At 39.3% G+C, this 20,031-nt stretch overlaps 1 protein-coding gene across 4 annotated transcripts in view; it reads right to left on the bottom strand.

The window, feature by feature from the left end:
* The window catches only part of KYNU (kynureninase), a 57,674-nt gene extending 38,645 nt beyond the window's left edge, over positions 1-19,029 (bottom strand). The window contains exons 1-4 of one of the 4 annotated variants that reach the window (XM_042827052.1): positions 16,456-16,535; positions 11,699-11,885; positions 6,880-7,000; positions 973-1,055 (exon numbers count right to left, since the gene is read on the bottom strand). In XM_042827052.1, the coding sequence (XP_042682986.1) occupies positions 973-1,055; positions 6,880-7,000; positions 11,699-11,864 (370 nt within the window). In that variant the 5' untranslated portion in view covers positions 11,865-11,885; positions 16,456-16,535. Of the gene's footprint in view, positions 1-972; positions 1,056-6,879; positions 7,001-11,698; positions 11,886-15,693; positions 15,800-16,455; positions 16,536-18,897 lie in introns of those variants that run through there. The other 3 variants (XM_042827051.1, XM_042827053.1, XM_042827054.1) reach the window with 3 other exon arrangements.
* Between the last annotated feature and the right edge of the window lie 1,002 nt (positions 19,030-20,031).

Here is a 20,031-nt window from a genome sequence, read left to right as displayed (position 1 = left end):
GGAGAAGAAATTACACAAGACAATATCTAGCATACAAATGGTCAACAATAGTAATATTTTATCTTTACAGAAGGCATAAATGAACACATGATAATTTGGTTAAAGTGATCAATATTGACAATTAAGCTCAACAAATAAATTGAAATACTGGACAAATCTTAATAGAATCTCCTAACCTAACCTTGACAGCAGCTGTAAGGACTGGGGAGAAAATGGGTCTGAGACAGACTGTGTCAGTAACATCTCTCCCCCCCCTTCTGATAGCAACAAATCTTAGCAAAATCCCAGTGAAAGGTTATTTCAGCAACAGCACACAGGCCAGAATAAGAAGCAATAGAGGAAATTTGCATTCAGACTCAGACGACTGCTTTTGTGGCTGGCAAACTCACCAGGAGAAGTCTCCAGGGCTACTTTTCAATCTCCAGAATAACCAGCTGCATTTACTGCCCACGTCCTGCAGCACTTGGACTCCTCAAGGAGTACAGTAGGGTAATGGGAACTTACAAATAGCAGGTCTTTCCCCAATTACTTGCTTCATTGACATAAGCAGTTCTCAAATATGAGGCTGGATTTAGTGATGAGGAAAAGAGGAAAAGCAGAAAATGTCTAGGTAGAAATCATTTCTCAAAAGGGAAAGTTCACTAGTTCACTTCTAGGAGGGAGGATTAGAGTCTGTAACGCCAAGTGCCCTTTAAAAGGACTTCACATGTTAGACCAATTGGCTTAAGAGGCTCCAAGAAACCCTTTGCTGCAATTAGATCCGTGATATGCATATGCTCGTATATTATTGCCTACATTCATCTCTTAAATCACTTACAGCCTTAAAACAAAGTGTTACTCCATGTACTAGGCAATCAGAAAAAACTACTTCAACATGAAAGAATACAAGGAATTAAGAGCTTAAGGGCTTTCCATCTTAAAAGAAATTTGTTTCCATTTCTAGAGAAAGTTTTCTCTGCAGTTCACACCTACCAACCAACTCAGCCATCAGGTCCACAAGGCATTCATCCGCCAGTGCCCATGGACGCTGCCCATTGAAGTGGCCATGAACCCCTCTGCAAGGAAAGAGAGGGAAGACATGAAAACATACTGCTCCATTTGGGTCAGTCCTAAGAAAAATACCTGGTTAGGAAAGTTAGGATCATCTTGTCCAACCATCAACCTATTGCCACCATGTTCACTAGTGCTCCTGTCCCTCAGTGCCATGACTAGCCCTTCTCTTGAACAGTTCCAGGGATGGTGACTCCACCACTTCCATGGTCAGTCTATTCAATCCTTGTCAATCAATTTCTGTCACACAAGTCTCCTCTCTGAGCTCACCCATCTGCATAAAGCTGCCCACACAGCTATGTGTAAATTGCTTCTTTTCTCCCTGACAGATTATTCTAGATGTGCAATTAGATGTTTTTGCTTTAACAGAGCCTATTTTGAAACTTTATTTTGCAAACTGTTCCTGCCTACAGTGGATAACGCCAGCACTATAGATCTGAATGCATCACTACTCCAAAGAGACTTCTCTTCTGGATTTAACTTTATTTTTTTTGCTTTGAATGTGACAGAATTAAACTTTTAAAGAAGTCACCATGCATATAAAAATAAAAAATTGTAAAATTTCTTAAACATACAGGGGGTGGTGTTCAGATTTAAATGCAAATGATAGCAGATTGAGAAAAGCAATAATGGTGCTAATCCAGGGGAACATTGCTCTGGGCTTCCATCTCATTCCATCTCACACTGGATGATTTTCACATTTGCAGAGCACCACAGGGTACCTGTGGAGTCAGAAATGCCAGGCTGCATGGGAACCAAGTATAAAGCAGCTTCAAAAAGGGACTGAGACAGTAGGAAACAGAGTAGAAAAAATAAGCCTGAGAAGTTGTGATGAGAAAAAGGAAAAACAGCACGTAAGAAACCTTTTAAAGAGGAATGAACCTACATATTCACTTAAAATCAAGAGAAGACTTCTGGCAGATTAAGGTGTGACAAAGGAGTGTGTATGAGAGAATCCGAGCCAGCCCCCCATCCTTCACAATATTTAGAAGATTGTTTTTACCCGTCCACCTCCAACTTTCCTGCCTCAAGCAGAATTTTGTTCCACCACCCACGCAAATAACCTGGATGTTTTTACAGTCAGATTTTCTGATTACCTCGTCTCTAAATCACACCTCTTAGAGATATTTCAAGAAGAACCAGAACCCCAAGCAAAGAAAATACAAACTGCCGCCAAGTATACAATTTGTTTCCAACATTTTTTGCCTATTCTTTGTGAAATACCAATTGTTTTTGGACTAGCTGCTGCTTAACACAGATAATACTGAATATCTCTTACAGACAAAATACAGTCTCCCTACATTCAACCAGTCTAATTCCACAGAGATTAAGAGGAGGACCTCGCTCCTTAATTTGGATAAGGTCACAGTTCACCAGCTGACTGCTTTTCTCAGTTTTGGAATTACTCTCTGATGAGATCTTGAGATGAGAAGCGGGCAGTGTGAAATAGGGCTCATTTACAAGAATATTTCATAGATGAAAAATAAGGGCAGTAGCTGGGTAAGTGGAGAAACACAGTTCCTAGCTTCTCCAATCAGGACATAATGCAGCTGCTTTCCCTAAAGACAGTGGTATGTGTTTCACAAACAACAAGACGCTTATAGCCAATTTTCCTTCCTATCCTTAAGCGTAATACAGTGACCAAGAAAATTTGGCATAACACAGATTGTTTTTTTTTTTTAAAGAAAGAAAAACACAAACAGATTTTCAGTGGCTCCCAGCCTGAAGGAATCTGCATTTCTGAAAGAGGATACTGAACATAATAAGATAGGAAAAAGAAGCCCTAACTACCTATGGGATTCTCTTTCATTAGCTTTCTCTGATTTTATAGCCATTAGTGTCCTTCTAATGGGAATTTACTGACAAAAGCTCTCTCTACCAACATACAAGACTAACAAAAAACTCAGAATAAATTTCCAAGTTATCATGAAGACAGAGATGAGATTTCAGCTGTGAGATTATTTTATTTCGAAAAGAAAGCACACCAAAAAAAATTGAGTACAGTGAAAGAGGGGAGAACCAGCATTAATTATTATTCATATTATTATGGCACATCTTATAGCTTGCCTTCCTCTTGATGGGCAATATAAATGCCAAGAGACAAAAATTATTGCAGCTAAAATGGTAGTTAAAGGCATATTCTTGGACTTCTTTTTTTTTTTTATTTTAATCACATGAAACTCTGTAGCCTTTGCTGATGGCACAATACATCCTATTCCACTTAGGTTGTAAAATTCTATGCTCTGCCTCAGAGAATTTATCTCTCTGTATATTATGCCACCCCTCTCTGAGCTCTGGTAGGCACTGGGGGTAATAATCTTTAAGGACAACTGCGGTGCTTCTGGCATTCCCCTCAGACACATGCAACCTAACTTATTTTGCTTCCACTGTACTCTGGAGGGCAAGAGAGATTTAAATTGAAGTACTCAAATTAATGGATACAAAACACATCTCATCAAATCGTAAGGCATCATACAGACAGATCAATTTCTTAAACTACTGAGGGAACTTCTCATTCTGCAAATTAATTTTTCGTCAGTTACCATTTTGTTTTCAATTTGGGAAGAAATCTGAACGCCACATTTTATTTGCAGAGGCCTGGCTGATTTAAAAGTCACTATGAAAACTAAAAACACTTTTTCTGATATGATCCCAAGGTTCCAAAGGAAGTAACAATAGGGATTTACATTAACTGCCAGCTTCAGGAATCTTCTGCACTCATCCAAATCTTGTTCAAATGGAAATTTCCTTTTTGCTTCTTTGCCAAAAATGATGCAAGCTGCTTCAGGAGCCAATACAGACTCTTAACTTTCATGTTAGCTTCAAGCAAAGAAGTAGTCAAAGGAAAGGACATATCCAAGGAAAAAGAACTGCATAGCGTAGTAGATTGAAGATAAAACTGAAAGAAAAAAGAAAAACCCACAAAAACAAAAACCAGGACAATAAAGAAGACATTTACAGTCCTAACATACAGTGTGCTAAAGCGTACAATACAGAGATGACTCTTACAAAATGGCAGAGAAGTGGCTTTGCCCAAGCTGCCCTCCTGTTCACAGGGCTGTTATGTCTTGCAGGGTGAGTTCAGCACAAAAGACACCTTTTAATGCACTAAAACCAGACTTTTGGTACTGCAGGTGCCATATTGTAAAGCCCTCATCAGACTTGCATATTTTTTTTCTATTATACTCACACCAGAAGGTTGTTACCAGATTGCTTAAATGCTTCCAATATATATAGTTAATTAGTTTCTACCCCGAGCGTATTAATTCTCAGTTTATATTTACCATACCAGTATGTTATTTCACATGCTGTTCCTTCCCCCCAGTGCTTATACCATGACACATTCAGCAATCCTTTTCCCTTTCACTCTTCATTTTGCCCAACTAAACAAGCTCCTCAGACTTCCATATCACAGGCTCTCCTCTCCCTTGCCATCTCCTTGCAAAGCACAACTGACCTACAGCAGGCTCCATCCTGATTTAACAACTCCACTTCAATGAGTCACCTCAAAAGGCAAAGTTTTTCTTTTACATTTGAGTATGTTTGCATGCAATTATTCTATAAAATGCATTAATTGCATAAACAGCTTTGGCAGATGAAGAGGGAAAAAAAGATACTGTAAAGCATCTTCTGGCCTTCATCCAACCAGGCAAGTCACTGGAACCTTGGTCTTTTAGGTTTCAAACAGCGGACAAGTGGAATCTTGGTGATTCTAGGCTAAGCATGGAGGAGAAAACCCTTCATCCCTTTGCCCCCATTCAGGAAACCTCAGATTCAGTAGAAATCAGAACAAGAAAACAAAAAGGATAAAGTCTCCAATGCTCTTCTTTTAATCTACACTAAGAACATCAGTGGCTTAAATATATCTATCTCTGAAGTCTCTATATATTAATACAAAAGAGAGAAAGGAGGAACATGGAAAAAAGAAAATCCCAAACCAGGAGTTATGTTGGAGTCAGAAAAGTCAGCACGGAAAGAAAGCAATAATACCCCATTTGAACTGTGTGTGGGGGGGAATGCAGTGCCAGTGTGAGAGGGAGCACAAGAAAGGAGAAAACACATGAAAGCCTTCTCCTTTCCAGGTCTTGTGCTAATGAGTTGTGCCCATCACCACTCAGAGACATGAGCTTCCCACCCCCAGTGGCAGCTCCCAGGTAATTGTCCCTTTCGCTCTTGCCACCAGCTAGAAGCAGTGAAAACATTTTAAATAGACAGTGCAGCAGCTATTTAAGATGAGTCCTATGACACAGCAACCAAATTGGTTTATCACGTTTTCTAAGAGAGACAGAATCTGTGTCACTACTGACTTTAAGAAATGGTGTATGAATTAGAAACATCCTTCAAGTCTTGCTACTTATTTTTATGCCAGCCGCAGCCACTAAATTCAACACTGCCAACACAGAGGGCATTGAGCAAGCTTCAGCTGCTGTCTTATACTGGATTTTGCTAAGCTGACCTTGGTGACCAGAAGAACTATTTGTGTTTCAGCTCCATATCCCTTCGCAGCTCCCATCACTTGATCCTCCCTCCCTGCCACCATCATTTCCTTTGCACAAATTCCTTAGTTCAAATTTTGCTCGACCTCACCTTGACTGTCTCAGTTGCCTTAAATACATCTGCAGCCAGCACCATTTTGGAGATTTTTTTTTCTAAATTTATTTTCTTTGAATCTTTGATGTATTCTGGGTAATCTGTTTACCAAAAATACAACTCAGATCCAAATAGCCTTTTTGGGTTTGCTGCCTCTCTTCTGTTAGCTAGAAATCACATCCAGCCATATTTCCCCCTTGGATACAGCTACTTAAGGGGCTTTTGATCTTCTGGAGAAACATGCTGCCTACACTTTTCTTCCAAAATTTTATAATCATTGAGGGGGAAGAAAAAAAATATATGCTTCACTGTAGCAAAGACAAACATAGGGATGGAAGCGAACCAATAAAAAGGTGCACTAAGGGAGCTGAAATACATTTGCACTCGCAGTGCATCAGTAACAGATAAGAGTGCTATCTGCTTTTTAGCTTTCGAAAAAACTCAGCTGTTTCTCTGATAAAGTACGATAATCATACAGAAAAGGACAAGGTTGCAATTTTTTCAAATGGCTGTAGGAACTGCAGTGCTGCACTGAATGAATAACCAGCAGGAAAGAGGGCTTCCCAAAGTTCAATCCCATTCCCATTCATTCTCAACCTTCTTTTCACTTCTAAGAAAAGAAGTAATAAATATGAAACAGTAAACCATTTTTATTAGTTCACAGCATCCATCTATTAACAAGGCAAACAGCAGCCACAAACTTTTCACATTTACATCATGCAGTCTCCATCTGCAACATCAACTTGGGTCAAGAAGAGCTGATATCTCCCCAGTAGCACCATTTGTACTCTGTGCCATTTCAAGGGGAACTGACCCAACTGCAGCTCCCTTCAAGTGAATCACAAACAGTTAAAATATGAATTAGAAACATCACAAGTCCTAAAACTGAATCATGTTCCTTAGCAAACTGCAGTAACCAAGTGAGTTCATGCACCTTGTGTATAAACTTACACAGCAATTGGATGGGGATGCTTAAACTGCACAGCCCTTCAGAGGGGTCAAAGCAGAGCCATCATGAGCAGCACAGGTCATCATAACTGAAATTTTCTCTCTGCCTCCTTTGCCACTCACACCTTTAAAGGAGATTTAAACCATTCTGGGGAAACACTGAACATTTTATTCCTGTGCTGGAGAGGGTTTAGCACACTATTCTTCTCTCAAGCATTTCTAAAGCAAATCCTAAAATAAAGCAGAGTGCTCATCTGAAGCACAGGGTGGTGTTTCACATGGTCTACTTACGTTCGAGCCCACTTGTCCAGTTCTTCATCCAGGTAAGTTTTAACTTTTTTTGGCTGGAGTCCAAGAGAATTCCCAACAAAGTATATGCAGCTCTCCTCTCCGTTTACCAGGGTCAGGTCAGCTGCAGTGGGAAACCACAAATAACACAAGGAAGGAATATATCCATGTGTCACCACCCAGAGCTGCTTCCACCACAGCTCCCCAAATGCAAACAGGATTGCAATATCCCAGCCTTCCTCCTGCCATACAAGTGGCCTCATCATAAAAGTGTCCTCTTCTAAGGTGGAGGACAGCAGAGCAACATGCAAGTGGTTATTCCCTCACGCTCCTGCAATCTGGGGCCAAGTGCATGCATACGCACTTTGGAACCAGTGTGAGTTCAGGGAGAATTAAATCCCCAGGTTTCTCAGCTGCATGGAAAGCAGCCACCAGCACTGATTTTGTCAGGTTCCTAATGAACAGTGAGTGAAAATTGAGCATTTCCCTGGCCAGACCATCCACTTATTCCATCATCAATATATCACTATTTTGAGCTGTGAAACTACTTCAATTGTACACTTAGTAGAAGTTAAGACTAGGTAAATTTGTGTCTTTCATTAAGATCTCTCCGCATGATTAAATTGCTATCTAGAGAAATATTCATTTTTGGAATAGTGTAAGGCAGTCACAAAAGTTCTTGTCAGCATATATTGTGGGCTGCACTTCACGTCATCCTTTGCTAAGGAGGAGGAAATGTATGTTGACAAATTCTTTCAATGATTAGGAGAAAGCAAGGCCTGGAAATTTATAAATAATAGCTCTAGTGATGTTCTGAACAATCTAATTACCCCATGTCATCGTCTATCAATCCAAACATTGCCTTTTTCTATTGTTTCTCACACTAGATATCCTTGGAGGCACAGATGATCTTCTCATAAGCAATCAGCATGCATCTATACAGGTACTTGCAAAACCCGAAGTTAACATTACCTGTATTCTTAGTAAACGAGGGAATATGTTAAGATGCGTGCTAGAATTAAATAAGTCTGCAATTCAGTCTGAAAATATTATTTTAAAGCGGTAGAAAAATAGATTAGGTGTCTGGAAGAGGTCTCTTACTACATTTCACACTAACAATTACCAACTTCATTGAACTTCACCAGAAACACATATTTCAGAAGTATAGGCAACATAGGTAATTTATTCCTTAAAGCTTTAGAAGCTTTTAAAAAGCATAAGTCAGAGAGCAATTTCAGCCTAATCTGTTTTACAGATACTATGTCTGTTTTTCATCCATATTTTAATAGGAATGAAAGGAGAGAGGTATAAATATTACCATGGTCCTAAATTGGTTCTATTAACAGTTCTCTTCCTATCAAGAAGCAGAGAATATGGTCTCATTGGGAACAGCAAGAAGGGTCTTTGCTCAAGAATTCAAGCTCTAAATCTCACTGTTACTCTTTCTATTTCAATCAAGCATTAAAACAGGTAAGGAATTATAAACAAGGCTGCTTTTCTTGCACCACAGTTCTCTCTAGATAAAACACCTCTTGGGTTTCTGTTGGAAAGCAGCAGCATTACTTCTTTAAGAAAATGTATCTTTCTACTTTTACATCTGTCACTTTTGATATTTATTTTCTGGCATGCGATAGCCTTTATATGAGACTATACTCTTCCTTTTCACAAAAAGCTGTTTATTTCCTTGTCCCTGGCATCATTAAAATACTCATTTTGGACAGCTGCTGCTGTCTACTCTAGGGTTTTGTTTGCTTCATTGTTTAGTTTGTCTGGTCTTGATCAGCATTTCACTATATTCCAAAATTTCCACTGTCATTGTGATATCATTACAATCAAGTTTAAGACAAGTGTCTTTCACAAAAATAACCCTTATTTCTTACAGTACTAGACCATTTTATTCCTAGTGGAGCTGTGGTTGACATAAATCTATGAAATATTCTAATAAGAAGCAAGATCTACTGATGAGATAAAGACTGGTACAAAAAGATAAATAATTACAGAAATGTGCCCTTAGAATAGCATAAGGTACATGAACAACGATTTACCTAAAGATTTATCGGATACATTATCAACTATTCTTACATCTATTCCAATGTGTGTGGATTGGTCAGACCTACATAATTTTTCTGCATTAGAGATGTATTTCCATACCTTTCAAACTTCAAAAACAAGTATGTTTTCAGAAATATTCAACCCAAAGAATCAGAAATAATATTTTCATGAGCCAGAAATTGATTAAATCTGCTTACAAATTACTTGAATCCTATGCCTCGTTGAAGGATGAAAGATCACTTCTTACATATCTTCCTATTTCCCCACGCACACATCCCCAACAAGCCCTCCAAAGAGCCACATTTTTAATACTAACAGTACCTTTAACCATCTCTTCAGGGAAATACAGCTTACCACTTTCACTCCAGGACAACTTTTTATTCTCAAGAAAAGCAAATGATGCTCATTTCCTTTATGATATGACAAAACACATGCCACAGCCTTAATCAGACTGACAATTTGGTACCTGAACACAATCCAGTCATTCCTACCTCTCTCAACATGCAAGAAAAAAACATTAAAGAGACTATGCTGTCATCTCAGAGGTAGATGATACGTGAATGTTTCCCTAAATCTTCTCCTATCATCTCTTCTTATTTGCTCACCTGTGCATTGTCCCTCAGGCTTGCCCATAAAACCTCAGATTTGCCAGGGACTTAGACTGCTAGCTGTTTCTCCCTGATCGATATAACAAATAAACATTATAGACAGCTGAGACAGTTTGTCAGCTGAAAACAAAATTAAGCTACTATGCTGACTTTCTAAATATTTTCACGTATGTAACTTTACAGCTGTCTCTCATGGATGTTCTCATCTGCTTCTTCTAAGGCTTCATTTTAAAACCTCATTGTTACGCTTTATGTAAATATATAAAAAGGTATTTGATGGCTAATTCCTGTAATGACATTTATCTTAAGCATGCTATCTAGGATCCGCTCCTGTGCCAAGATAAATGTCATGAGATCTCTGTGCTGGCAGTGTAAATATATATTTTTTTCCCCACACCCCTACTGTTTTTCAGCAGGGAAGCTGCTTCTAACAGAGACAGGGAAAAAGGGGGAAGAGAGAACCTTCAATTTGTGAATACAAAAATGATGGGTTCTCTAGGCTGTTCAACTGATACTATCAATAGGCTGCTTAGCTTCGCAAAAAAACATTCACAATCTTAGGTGTATGAATTATAGTAACTTGGGTAAAGAAATTCAGATTTGGTCCAAATATTTTGCTAATTGACAAACATATTATAGAGGATGTTAGAAAGTAAGCAACAAATACTGCCACAGAAGTACCTCGTGAGTTGTATGTAGATTTTGATACTTCTGTTAATTTGAAGCTGCTAAGGCACTGCACTGGAGTTCAATTGCCCCTGAGAATGAAACCACCACACTGCATTCCCAGCATTCCAGATTGCTAGGTAAGGAGATGTTGAAGGAACACACATTCAAAAAACATTCAGAAATTCAAGAAATTGTCAGTTTTCCATTATGGACCTTTTTCAAGAGTAATCTCATGAGTGGAACTGTAATTTCTCAGGTTCCATCAGTACTATCCTTTCCAGAAAAAATCTGCAGAAATCGTGCCTGCTTTTATTAGCAAAAATATTTTGCAAGAAAACTGTGATTTTTTTTTTTTCCTTAAATTTTTAATAAAAGCTTTCTGCCACAGAGGAGGGTGTTAGAGAGGAGGACCATGCATAACCATTCTCACCATCCAAGGTAATACCAGCTGAAAAGACTTCAAGTTTTGTTCCCCATGCATTTGACATGTGAGATGAAAATAAACCCAGCTGGGACTTGGGAAGCAGAGCAGAGCCCAAGAGCATATTGCCTTTGAAGGTAGATGCTCACACCAGGTTTCCCTGGTCACTTGTGGCCATACACAACAGCAGTAGCAGCTACAAAACCCACTGGCAGCAGTGCCAAGCACAGCACCAGAGCATCCAAACATGGAAATGCTTTGCACTTTCTGTCAGGAGCACTGATAAGAAGCAAAAGCATCCCTCCTGGCTTACCCCTCCTGGCTGGCTGCTTGCACACCAGGTCCTCTCTTAACAACCTGACCAGAATTCCCTCTGTGCCCAAATCCAGTCTCCCCAGAACAACCTACTCATCAGGTTAGAAAAAGGTAGAGACTCTTTTGCATGGCTACACTGAAACATGCAGTGATCTGTTTGTAGGCAATTCATGGGGAAAGCAATCCCCAAATAAAGGCTTTGTTATGAATTATTTGCTGAGATCAATTATTTGCTTTAAGGCACAGTCTTCATCTAGCCTCAGGAAGAAAATAATCTTCACTACTAGCAATAAGGAAGAAATGTGAATATAATATACATACTGTCCCATTCATTAACTAAAATAATTGCAACTAGACAGATAACACCAAGCTGTATTATACTGAGGAAGCAACTGTGCTGAACTACAAGTTGTAAGCGACATTGCTGTTTCTAACCATTAGCTAGAAAGGCTTCTGCCTATAATTTTCAATCAGTCACTATATTGTTCAAAGCAGCTGACTGACAGCATAAGCACCATGCAAGCACTGTATCCTCACATTTTATTCAGGAAGGGAATGAGAGCATAAAGCTTTCGGTGCTAGAATAAGTTGATGGATTGATTTAGCAACACCAGGGACACACTGTGCTCAGATATAACTGCAATTGCTCAATTATCTCATAAGTGACAATGATTTCCAGTGATTTGCAATAAACATATGCAGAAGATAAGAATTCCCCACCCTCCCCCCACTCTTCCACTGTAATTATAATTCTCACTTGGAGGCAGATCCTTGACTTTCGGGATATAGAAACATTCACGAAGATGCTTTAACTCATCTTCTTCGTCTAAGTAAAAAGCAAGTTTCTTGTCTGTTGGGCTGCATCCTAGCCGCGAGGCAGCTTGCTCTATAATGGTTGCTGGTAGCGCAGTAGATGGATCCATTTTCAGATCACTCAATTTCACCTTAAAATGAGAAGTGCCACAGTTTAACTTCTACAGAATGTATATTCATGAGTGGTTGATAAGCAGCCACCAAGGCTGCAGCATTCAAGGTCCCACATTTTCCTCATTTAAAGCTTTTAAGTAGCAAAATATGAATGAATAATGGCAAAATTGATCAATTCAAGAAAATACATAGCAACGTATTTCTGTTTTTAAGGCTTTTCTCTTTTCCCCCAGCTCCATAGATACGCTGCTGTTGCCTTTTTAAGCTATATCAGCAGCCTCCCAGTTCTCCCACCAGACCAACAGCAGTTACAAACACTGAAGCATCATTCACAGTTGCCAGATCTGAAAACCAGAGGCAGCATTGTTGTTATTACAGTCTGTGCTCCTAAAGATAGCAGGTGCATAGCTACACTGAAAGTTGTTTCCAGGCTACAATGCTCAGACTCTCTCAGCTTTTTTTCCTTGCCAAATAGGAGGGGCCCTTTGTGCTAATGTACAGGGGTAGACAGCAAGTATACAGATGAAAAAGACATCACAAGATGCTCTCAAAAACAAGACCTTAAAATATTTTAAGCTACATCAGATATCCTATGGTCTTACCTCCCTTGTTCCAAAGAAGGGACAAAGCCCAAGCCAAGCAGTAAGCACAAGAGTATAAATTTTTGAGTTTTTGTTTTGCGTTTTTTCTTTAAATCAAGTTTTAATGGTAGCCCCTGAACATCATCCAAAAGAGCTTCATGACCACATATAGGAAGGACAATTGTGGGTATCTCAATATAACCCTCTGAATAGAGCAACTCCATTAGTGCCAATTAATTCAAACCTCTTTATTCTCTAGGTAAATGGCCAGCATGATGCCAGTTATCTGGTTTAATCATTTGATTTATGATCAGAATGTTCCTCTCCAGAGCAGATACATTAAACAGTATTATTTTTTCCCCCATCTCAGCAACACAGGGGGGGGGGGGGGGAAAGCTGATACTGAACCGATAATATTCACTTTCTTTTAGGAGCCTTTGGAGATAAGCAATTGCTGAACGTGGGTTGTTCACACTTCCTCATCATCACCAAATTTATCATCCTTACCCAGTCATCCTAATCACTTCTTAGCTGCTAAAAAGGAAAGGAATACTGGAAAAGTGATAGAAAGGTATTAGAGCATCCCTTTTGTCAGCGTTTTCTATGGCTTCTGGGAGGTGAACAGCTACAGTGTGATGAGTTGCTGAGTGCAGTGCTAAAGGAGCAACTGACATGGATGAAAACAGTACACACCAACTGATCACCCCTGGAAGACACAGTGGGAACTGCTTCCCAGAGCCTCCACAGCTGTGCAGCAGCTCCTGGACCTTGCATTTCCCAGTTCCTCTGCTGTGGTATTGGCAATATCTGCAGCCTTCTATAGGTCAGAAGTGTACTCTGGACCCTCTTGGCATTCATCAGAGAATATTCTACAGAGACCTTTATTTCTTCCAATAGATGCAAAATATCTACAAAAGCAAGCTAGGATCATGGCGTGCTACAGACACCACCTGTACCAGCACCTTGTTGTAATATAAAGATACTGAGGCAAAAGTTTACACTTCTCCCATTTATAAATTCTAAGAAGGCATGGGCTTAACCAGCACTACTTTCAAGCAATACAGGAGTCAGCACTTGGAAAGTGAAACTAGTTCCAAAGACTTATTTCTTTTATTTGCAACACTATCATGGAAAGAATGGCCAGTAAACATGAAAGCAATATATAACTGTATTATTTTTTTAATAGAGATTTAGTGCACACTAAGGAAGCAAAATCCTTCAAGATGGAAATACCTCCTTCCTTACTGCCTCGTTCCAGATAAAAGAGCCACCCAGCAGCCTTTCCTACATCCAGGCTTCCCTTCTCTCTCATTAATGCCTAGATTTTTTTGCTGCTTATGAACACAATTCCTGAATTAAGACCTCAATATATGTAAAGAGCTGAGGCTCTTTACCTAGCAGAGCAGGTGTACTTGATAGGGAGTTGAGTATCACAGAACAGGTTCACAGGAGGGGTAATGTAGAGCATTAGTATTTCCAACCCCACCTTCTCTCCTGGATAAGAGACTACAACAAATGTAGCTTCCATCAGTTAGCTCATACAGGTAATGCCAGCTAATTCCATTGCAATTTATGACCAGAAGATGTATAAGGATGTTTGAAGGATAGTTTGGTTTTGTTGGTTTTTTGTTTTGTTTTGTTTTTTTTACACACCATATCCCTCTCATCTGGTCTCCAGATTTTTTGTTTTCCCAACACATAAAGACATGACAGCATCCTTCCATCTGTCTCTTTCCTATTTCATTGTAAGAACTGTAAGTTATTACAGTAGATTAATAGCTATCATAATCCAGGTCATCCACCGGCCTGTGTGGAAAGCCTAAATGGGTTTTGTATCCAACTGAGGCCTGACCCAAAACCCAATGAATTCAGTAGGTGTCTCTTTACTAGAGACAAATTTCCGGATGGGGCTTCTGGTTCCCTGTCATTGCTGCAGTTTGCTGCATCTGATCAATGAGTTTTGTTTATTATAATTCTTATATTAAATTTTGACAGCAAATATAATATCCAATGCAAAGATCTAGAAGCTAAAAATGATTAAGTGCTCTGAGGTATCTGATTTAATACAAGCATTATGAAATTAGACAAAACTACTAAAATAAAAATCAATCAATCAAAATCCTACTGAGCAATGAAATCCCAGAATTGAACTCTGAGACCAGAATAAAAAAGCACTTTTGTTCTTCAGTTGAGAATTAGGCTTCAGAGGAATACACTTTACAGCACTTCCTAATTGCTGTAGAACAGAGTGCCATGTAGTTATTTCACAGTAATTTGTGAATTATTTTCTACATGCAGATATTTTTTTTAATCAAAAACAGTACAGCTTTATTCCACCCAATCATCTTCACTTAACTGAGAATTATATTCTGCATCCTCTTCAAATCAAAATCAATGCAAAATATTCTTCCCACTTCCCCACATCTCCTTATCAGGATTTTTTTTTATGTGACTTGAAGTATAAACACAATACTAAGAAAAACCTTTACCGCCTTCTCTGAAGTATAATAAAAATGTCAAGCATTTTTCTCATTTCCTTGAAATTTCCTGGCACTCTTGGCTTAATAGAAAGAGGACGTGAAATCAGCTTTTTTTTTTTCTTCTTCTTTTTTGACATCTTCACTACTTCCCCTACCATAAGATTTAATTCTTCTGCAGCTTTTCTTTCTGTTCCCCATCTCTTCCTGATGTTCACTAGTTTCTCTCCCCCCTCCCACCTCCCCAAGGTACTCTCCACTTCAGCCCTTACTTCTCCTACCCTCTTGGTATATGCAGGAATTCACTGAAAGAATTCACCAGTGAATGCTGGCAGTGTTTAGCTTTCAAAAAGAGCATGTGGAATCAAAACTAAAAAGAGTCATTACATGTTTGCTCAACACAAGTACCAACTCATTTCATTCGCAATTTTTAACCCATAGAAAACAGTGGAAAGACCATAAAAGACAATGGATGAGGAAGTCAGGCAAATGACATGGATGTGATTATTTCTCATTAGTCCTTTATGCATAACTTACTGACTAAACAGAAATAAGTATCAATATTAACAAGCTATCCTATCAAACTCACACACAGAGGTCCATTAGGCTTAATTATAAGAAAAATCTCCCCTATTTCTAGACGTGCTTACTGTATTTTTATAGTTCTACTCTGCTTATGTTTGTATTTTGATGCCTTCAATAAAAGAACTGTACAGTCCCTCAGCCCCTTTAAGCATTCTCTTCAAGCATTCCAAGTTTTTACTCACAGTCTTTCTACGCAAGATAGTGTTGACATGGGCATACAACGAATCCCTAATTAAAAGCTGTGTCAGTAGCCTCAGGGGAGAGTTTATCAAGAAAAAACAGCAGGTCCTGCACTTTCTGCCCTCCAATGGCTGTCCAACAGGTTGCTAAACATGGCTCAGCCCACAGACCTTTGAGTTTTTCAGGTGACCCTGCGAGTGAACTCTGAGTATTGGGATTGTGCACTGACACAAGCATACAAGTTAACAAAACCGATCTGTGCTTTCAAAGCACACCCAATGAGAGCACCAATGGCATCATGGCATTGCAGCTGTTTGAAACAAAGAAAACCTACAGCTTTGTGCAGTGGGTAAGGGACGATCCTTCCTCCCATCTTTACACAAAGAAAGCTGCTTTCGTGAAGACAGAAGTGCAGAAGGCAACTCCTAAAATACACAGCCCAAAGCAATGCATTCTAGATTATTTCAGGTTAAGTACACTTCAGTGAATCTGTTTACATTACAGGAATGAAAAGGAGGGAAAAGAAATCTAAACGTTTGCAGTGTACCCAGCAACAGTCAGCAGCAAACACAACGTGTAATTAAATAAGTAACAGAACAGTGTCACAGCTGCAACAAGGGAATGTGACAAAGGGATTAGAATAAACTCAGTTACTTAGAGCAATTTAGACATACATTGACCTTAACATCGAGCAGTGACTCAGTGTTACAAGTAATTTCACATCTAAAGCTCATCTTTCCCCCTCCACAGAGAAGTGACATTACCCTGAGATTGGCAGCCGTTCCTGGGAGAGGATGAGGAAACCCTTGTGCAAATGCATGAGTCGCGTTAGGAAAGAACCGTAGTCATGTGTCTGCTCTGTCAGACTCTGACCTGAGCAGAGGATGAGCACGTGACCTCCCCACCCCCCAAGAATTAACCGAAAGCAATGGCTTGTATGCATATTGTACATATAGAAGTTTATATATTGCTCTTCTTCATCACTGTTGCAAAATTAAAATCTCTGATTAAGACCTTTATCCCAGAGAGGTGCAAGATTGAGGCCACAAACAACCATAATGAAAGTGGTTTTAAACTAAGCTGTTTGACTTTAGGGAAGGAGCAGATCGATATGTAGCAGCTAGGAGTCAGTAAAGTGTACAAGAACATGGCAGGGCAAGCAAGGGGAATTTACATGGAGTGTGGATTTGGCAATGTGGGAAACAGAAGAATCAGAGGTGAAATTAGAGACAAATAGAGTTTATACTTCTATTTGCTCTCCTGTAAAGATCACCTCAAGCTACCTATGTATTCCTAGTTCAGCTCAATCCGCACTGTCTGCACTAGAGCTACATTAATTCCTACACACAGCTAGAGCATAGCCACCTCAAAACAACCAAGAATTTTTACTTTTGCCTCATTCAGTACCAAAAAGTTAGAAAAAAAAAAAAAAAAAAAAAAAAAAAAGTAAATACTGAGGAGAGTTAAAGGAGTCAGAGTTTTATCTCAAATTTACCTTTAGTCTGCAACTCCAGCATGGACTTGTGCGAACATAAGCCTGTGCTAATGCTGATTTTTTATCTGGATTTCCATTTTCAGTAAACACCACTGTTTTTGACACTGCTAAACTGAAACACTTCCTCTCATCTCAGAAAAAAATTGAGGCACTCAGTAGAGACCCAAAATAAAGCTAACATCAAACCCTCAGTTCTTATACTCGCTTCATATTGTCAAATGAATTTTTGGACTTGCCACTACTTGTCTTGAGCAAGAGTCCAAGTGTCTCGATAAGGGACTAAACAAGACAATTTGTACCACTAAGAATTTGGACCAAAAGAAAAGCAGGATGCAGGGATACCACAGCTGCTGAAGTAATAGAATAAACATCATTCAACCCAGAGTAGTATTTATGTTTCATTTGGTTGGCCATTTAAATCACAACAAGCTAAAATACAATGCAATTTTTCAGCACGTCCTTGGAAATAAAGAGACAATAACAACAGACTGCAAGCTTTCTTAGCGCGTTTTCCTTTGAAAATGGTATTTTGAGTTTTATCCACGATTGTCAGGAACAACACAAAAACAGCTATACTGGCAGAGACCAAATATGTTTTAGTAGATTTTCATGATAGTAGGAACATTGACCCCCTTTTCCTGGCTTTTCTCCTCTACTCTTTAGATGAGATGAAAGAAAAACAATGACAAAAACCTTTGCCCTAAAATTCAAGGCTAAAGCAATCAGCAAATCTGTCAACTTAAAAAAAAAAAAAAGTTGAGAACTAACCCAATCACCTGTCTTTTTCCCCCCCCTCCCCCCCCCATGATGCTGTTAAGTAACCAGCAGACAAGAGATGAAACCGCTGTGAACTGCAGTAAGAGCAATGTGCAGATCCGTGTTATTGTTACAGAGAGTCAATTCTCTAACAGGTGAGTTCAAACAGGAGAAGAGAACAGTGTTATCTGCAGAGTGAGATTGCATGAGACAGAATTTCAGTGTGCTAGGAGAAAAGGAAGGAATGCCATGACATGAGGGGGGCAGCCTCAACCCGTTTCTCAAGAGAGCTATTAGGAGATCAACAAGAAGGCTCATTCTGATGTGCTCAGCTGCACAGTGCCAGACAAGTCCATGAGCATGCTGATACTGCTTCATCTCAACTTTCACGCTACTCTTTTGTTGCGTCCACCTGTTATTCATCCACAGCATCACTGGAATACACTCCAGGTCTTACAACAGAAGCCTTGGTCCTGGATTGAAGAAGAAACAATTTTTTTTTATTTATTTTTTTTTTTTTTTTTTCCTCTCTCCATGTAAACGTTTACATAAAATTCATTTGTTACCCTGAGGAATCTTACGTGTTATTCTTAAGGCATGCAGCAGCAAATAAGTGAAGGCGTTCTGAAGCTCACCCACCTTGTGATGGATGACCTGCTAGGACACCTGGCACATCAGGTAGCAAGCCCACACCACTCTTGCTATCAATAGGATAAAATAAACTAGAAAAGGGCTGTCTTTAACAGGAAAATTCTTGTCTTATCGTAGATAAGACAACCTGGAAGGCCCTTGACCAAAAACAACCTCAGTTTCTACGGTCAGAAAAGGAGCAGTTAGGCAAAGACAGCAGCCCACACTACATTGCTCAGCACAAAGTTACTAAGGAAAACTAAGGTTACCAGCATAAGACAAGTCCTACAGCTATTTTTAAAAGCGTAACACGTACCCATCTTACCTTCATAACTGCATGATACAATTCATCTCAGACCTAACAGCAACAACTACACAAACAGACAAAAAACAAAAACAAACAAACAAACAAAAAAAAACCACATTTGGTTTTCTATGTGTCCAGCTTGATGTACCAGCACTCTTATCCCTGTTGCTATCCCTCCACCTACACACCTGCTCTGTTCAAAAAGCTCCTACTGCAGCTGAGGTCACATTTGTACCCTGCTTGATTAAAATATTCTACAGCTGCTCTAACTGACATTGTCGTCACTCCCAGGCCGTAACACCTGTGTTTTGTTTCTTTAAGCAAACACGTGTTCTTGGCCTGCTTGAGTTCTGTTGATGCGGGGCTCTCCCTATGTTAGTTCGCCTTACACAGAATTGACCCAAAACTGTGGATTTATATTTTCTTTTTTTCTCACAGAAGAATTAGCGATGAAATTCTTAATTATTGGCTGCGTTTTGGGTAGCTAAAGTGAGCTTCTGAAATCTTCATTTCACATATTTCCTTTTCAATTGGACTGTTATCTCCAAAAATGCATACAGATTTTTTTCCTTTTCTCCCAATATTGTTTTCCTTCACATTGAATATCAATTATCATTTTCATTTCTTTCTGAGTCTTTATTCTTTCTAAGAATTTATCCCCGAAGGTCTATTTTTAAAGTGGAGTCTCGGTGAAAAATAGATGAATATAAAGAAGATTTATTTACTTTCCTGCAATAACATTTAGAGAACAATATACCACCACTACACTAATAATGGTAATAGAGGAGGACAATAAGGGAATCAGGGTCAAGTGACTTCCACACAAAGAAAAACAAAAGCAGTAACTCCTCCTGGCTTAGATAATTCCATGGTAGAGGCAACAGCAAGGAAATATATTTTGAATAGATGAATCTTCCACAGATCTCTCCAAGTCAGCTGCTGCTAATAAAAGATTTCTGTACTGCTGATGCCTTCATCAAATTTCCAGGCAGAATGCACATACACAGATGTTTTAAAACCCTTTTGCTATAAGGAAGCATTTATCACTGTCTATCTTAAAGAAGTTTTGCAAGAGATAGGCACTTTGTTTCCCCTTCTCTCCCCCGCCCCCCCGGGCGCGGGGGGGGGGGGGGGGGGGGGGGGGGGGGGGGG

This window comes from Centrocercus urophasianus, unplaced genomic scaffold, assembly GCF_019232065.1.
Source record: "Centrocercus urophasianus isolate 14NV4802_14NV808 unplaced genomic scaffold, USGS_Curo_1.0 seq_28, whole genome shotgun sequence".
Lineage (NCBI taxonomy): Eukaryota > Metazoa > Chordata > Aves > Galliformes > Phasianidae > Centrocercus > Centrocercus urophasianus.
The sequence above is the reverse complement of the archived record's forward strand: the minus strand, read 5'-3'. Positions and strand labels throughout refer to the sequence as shown.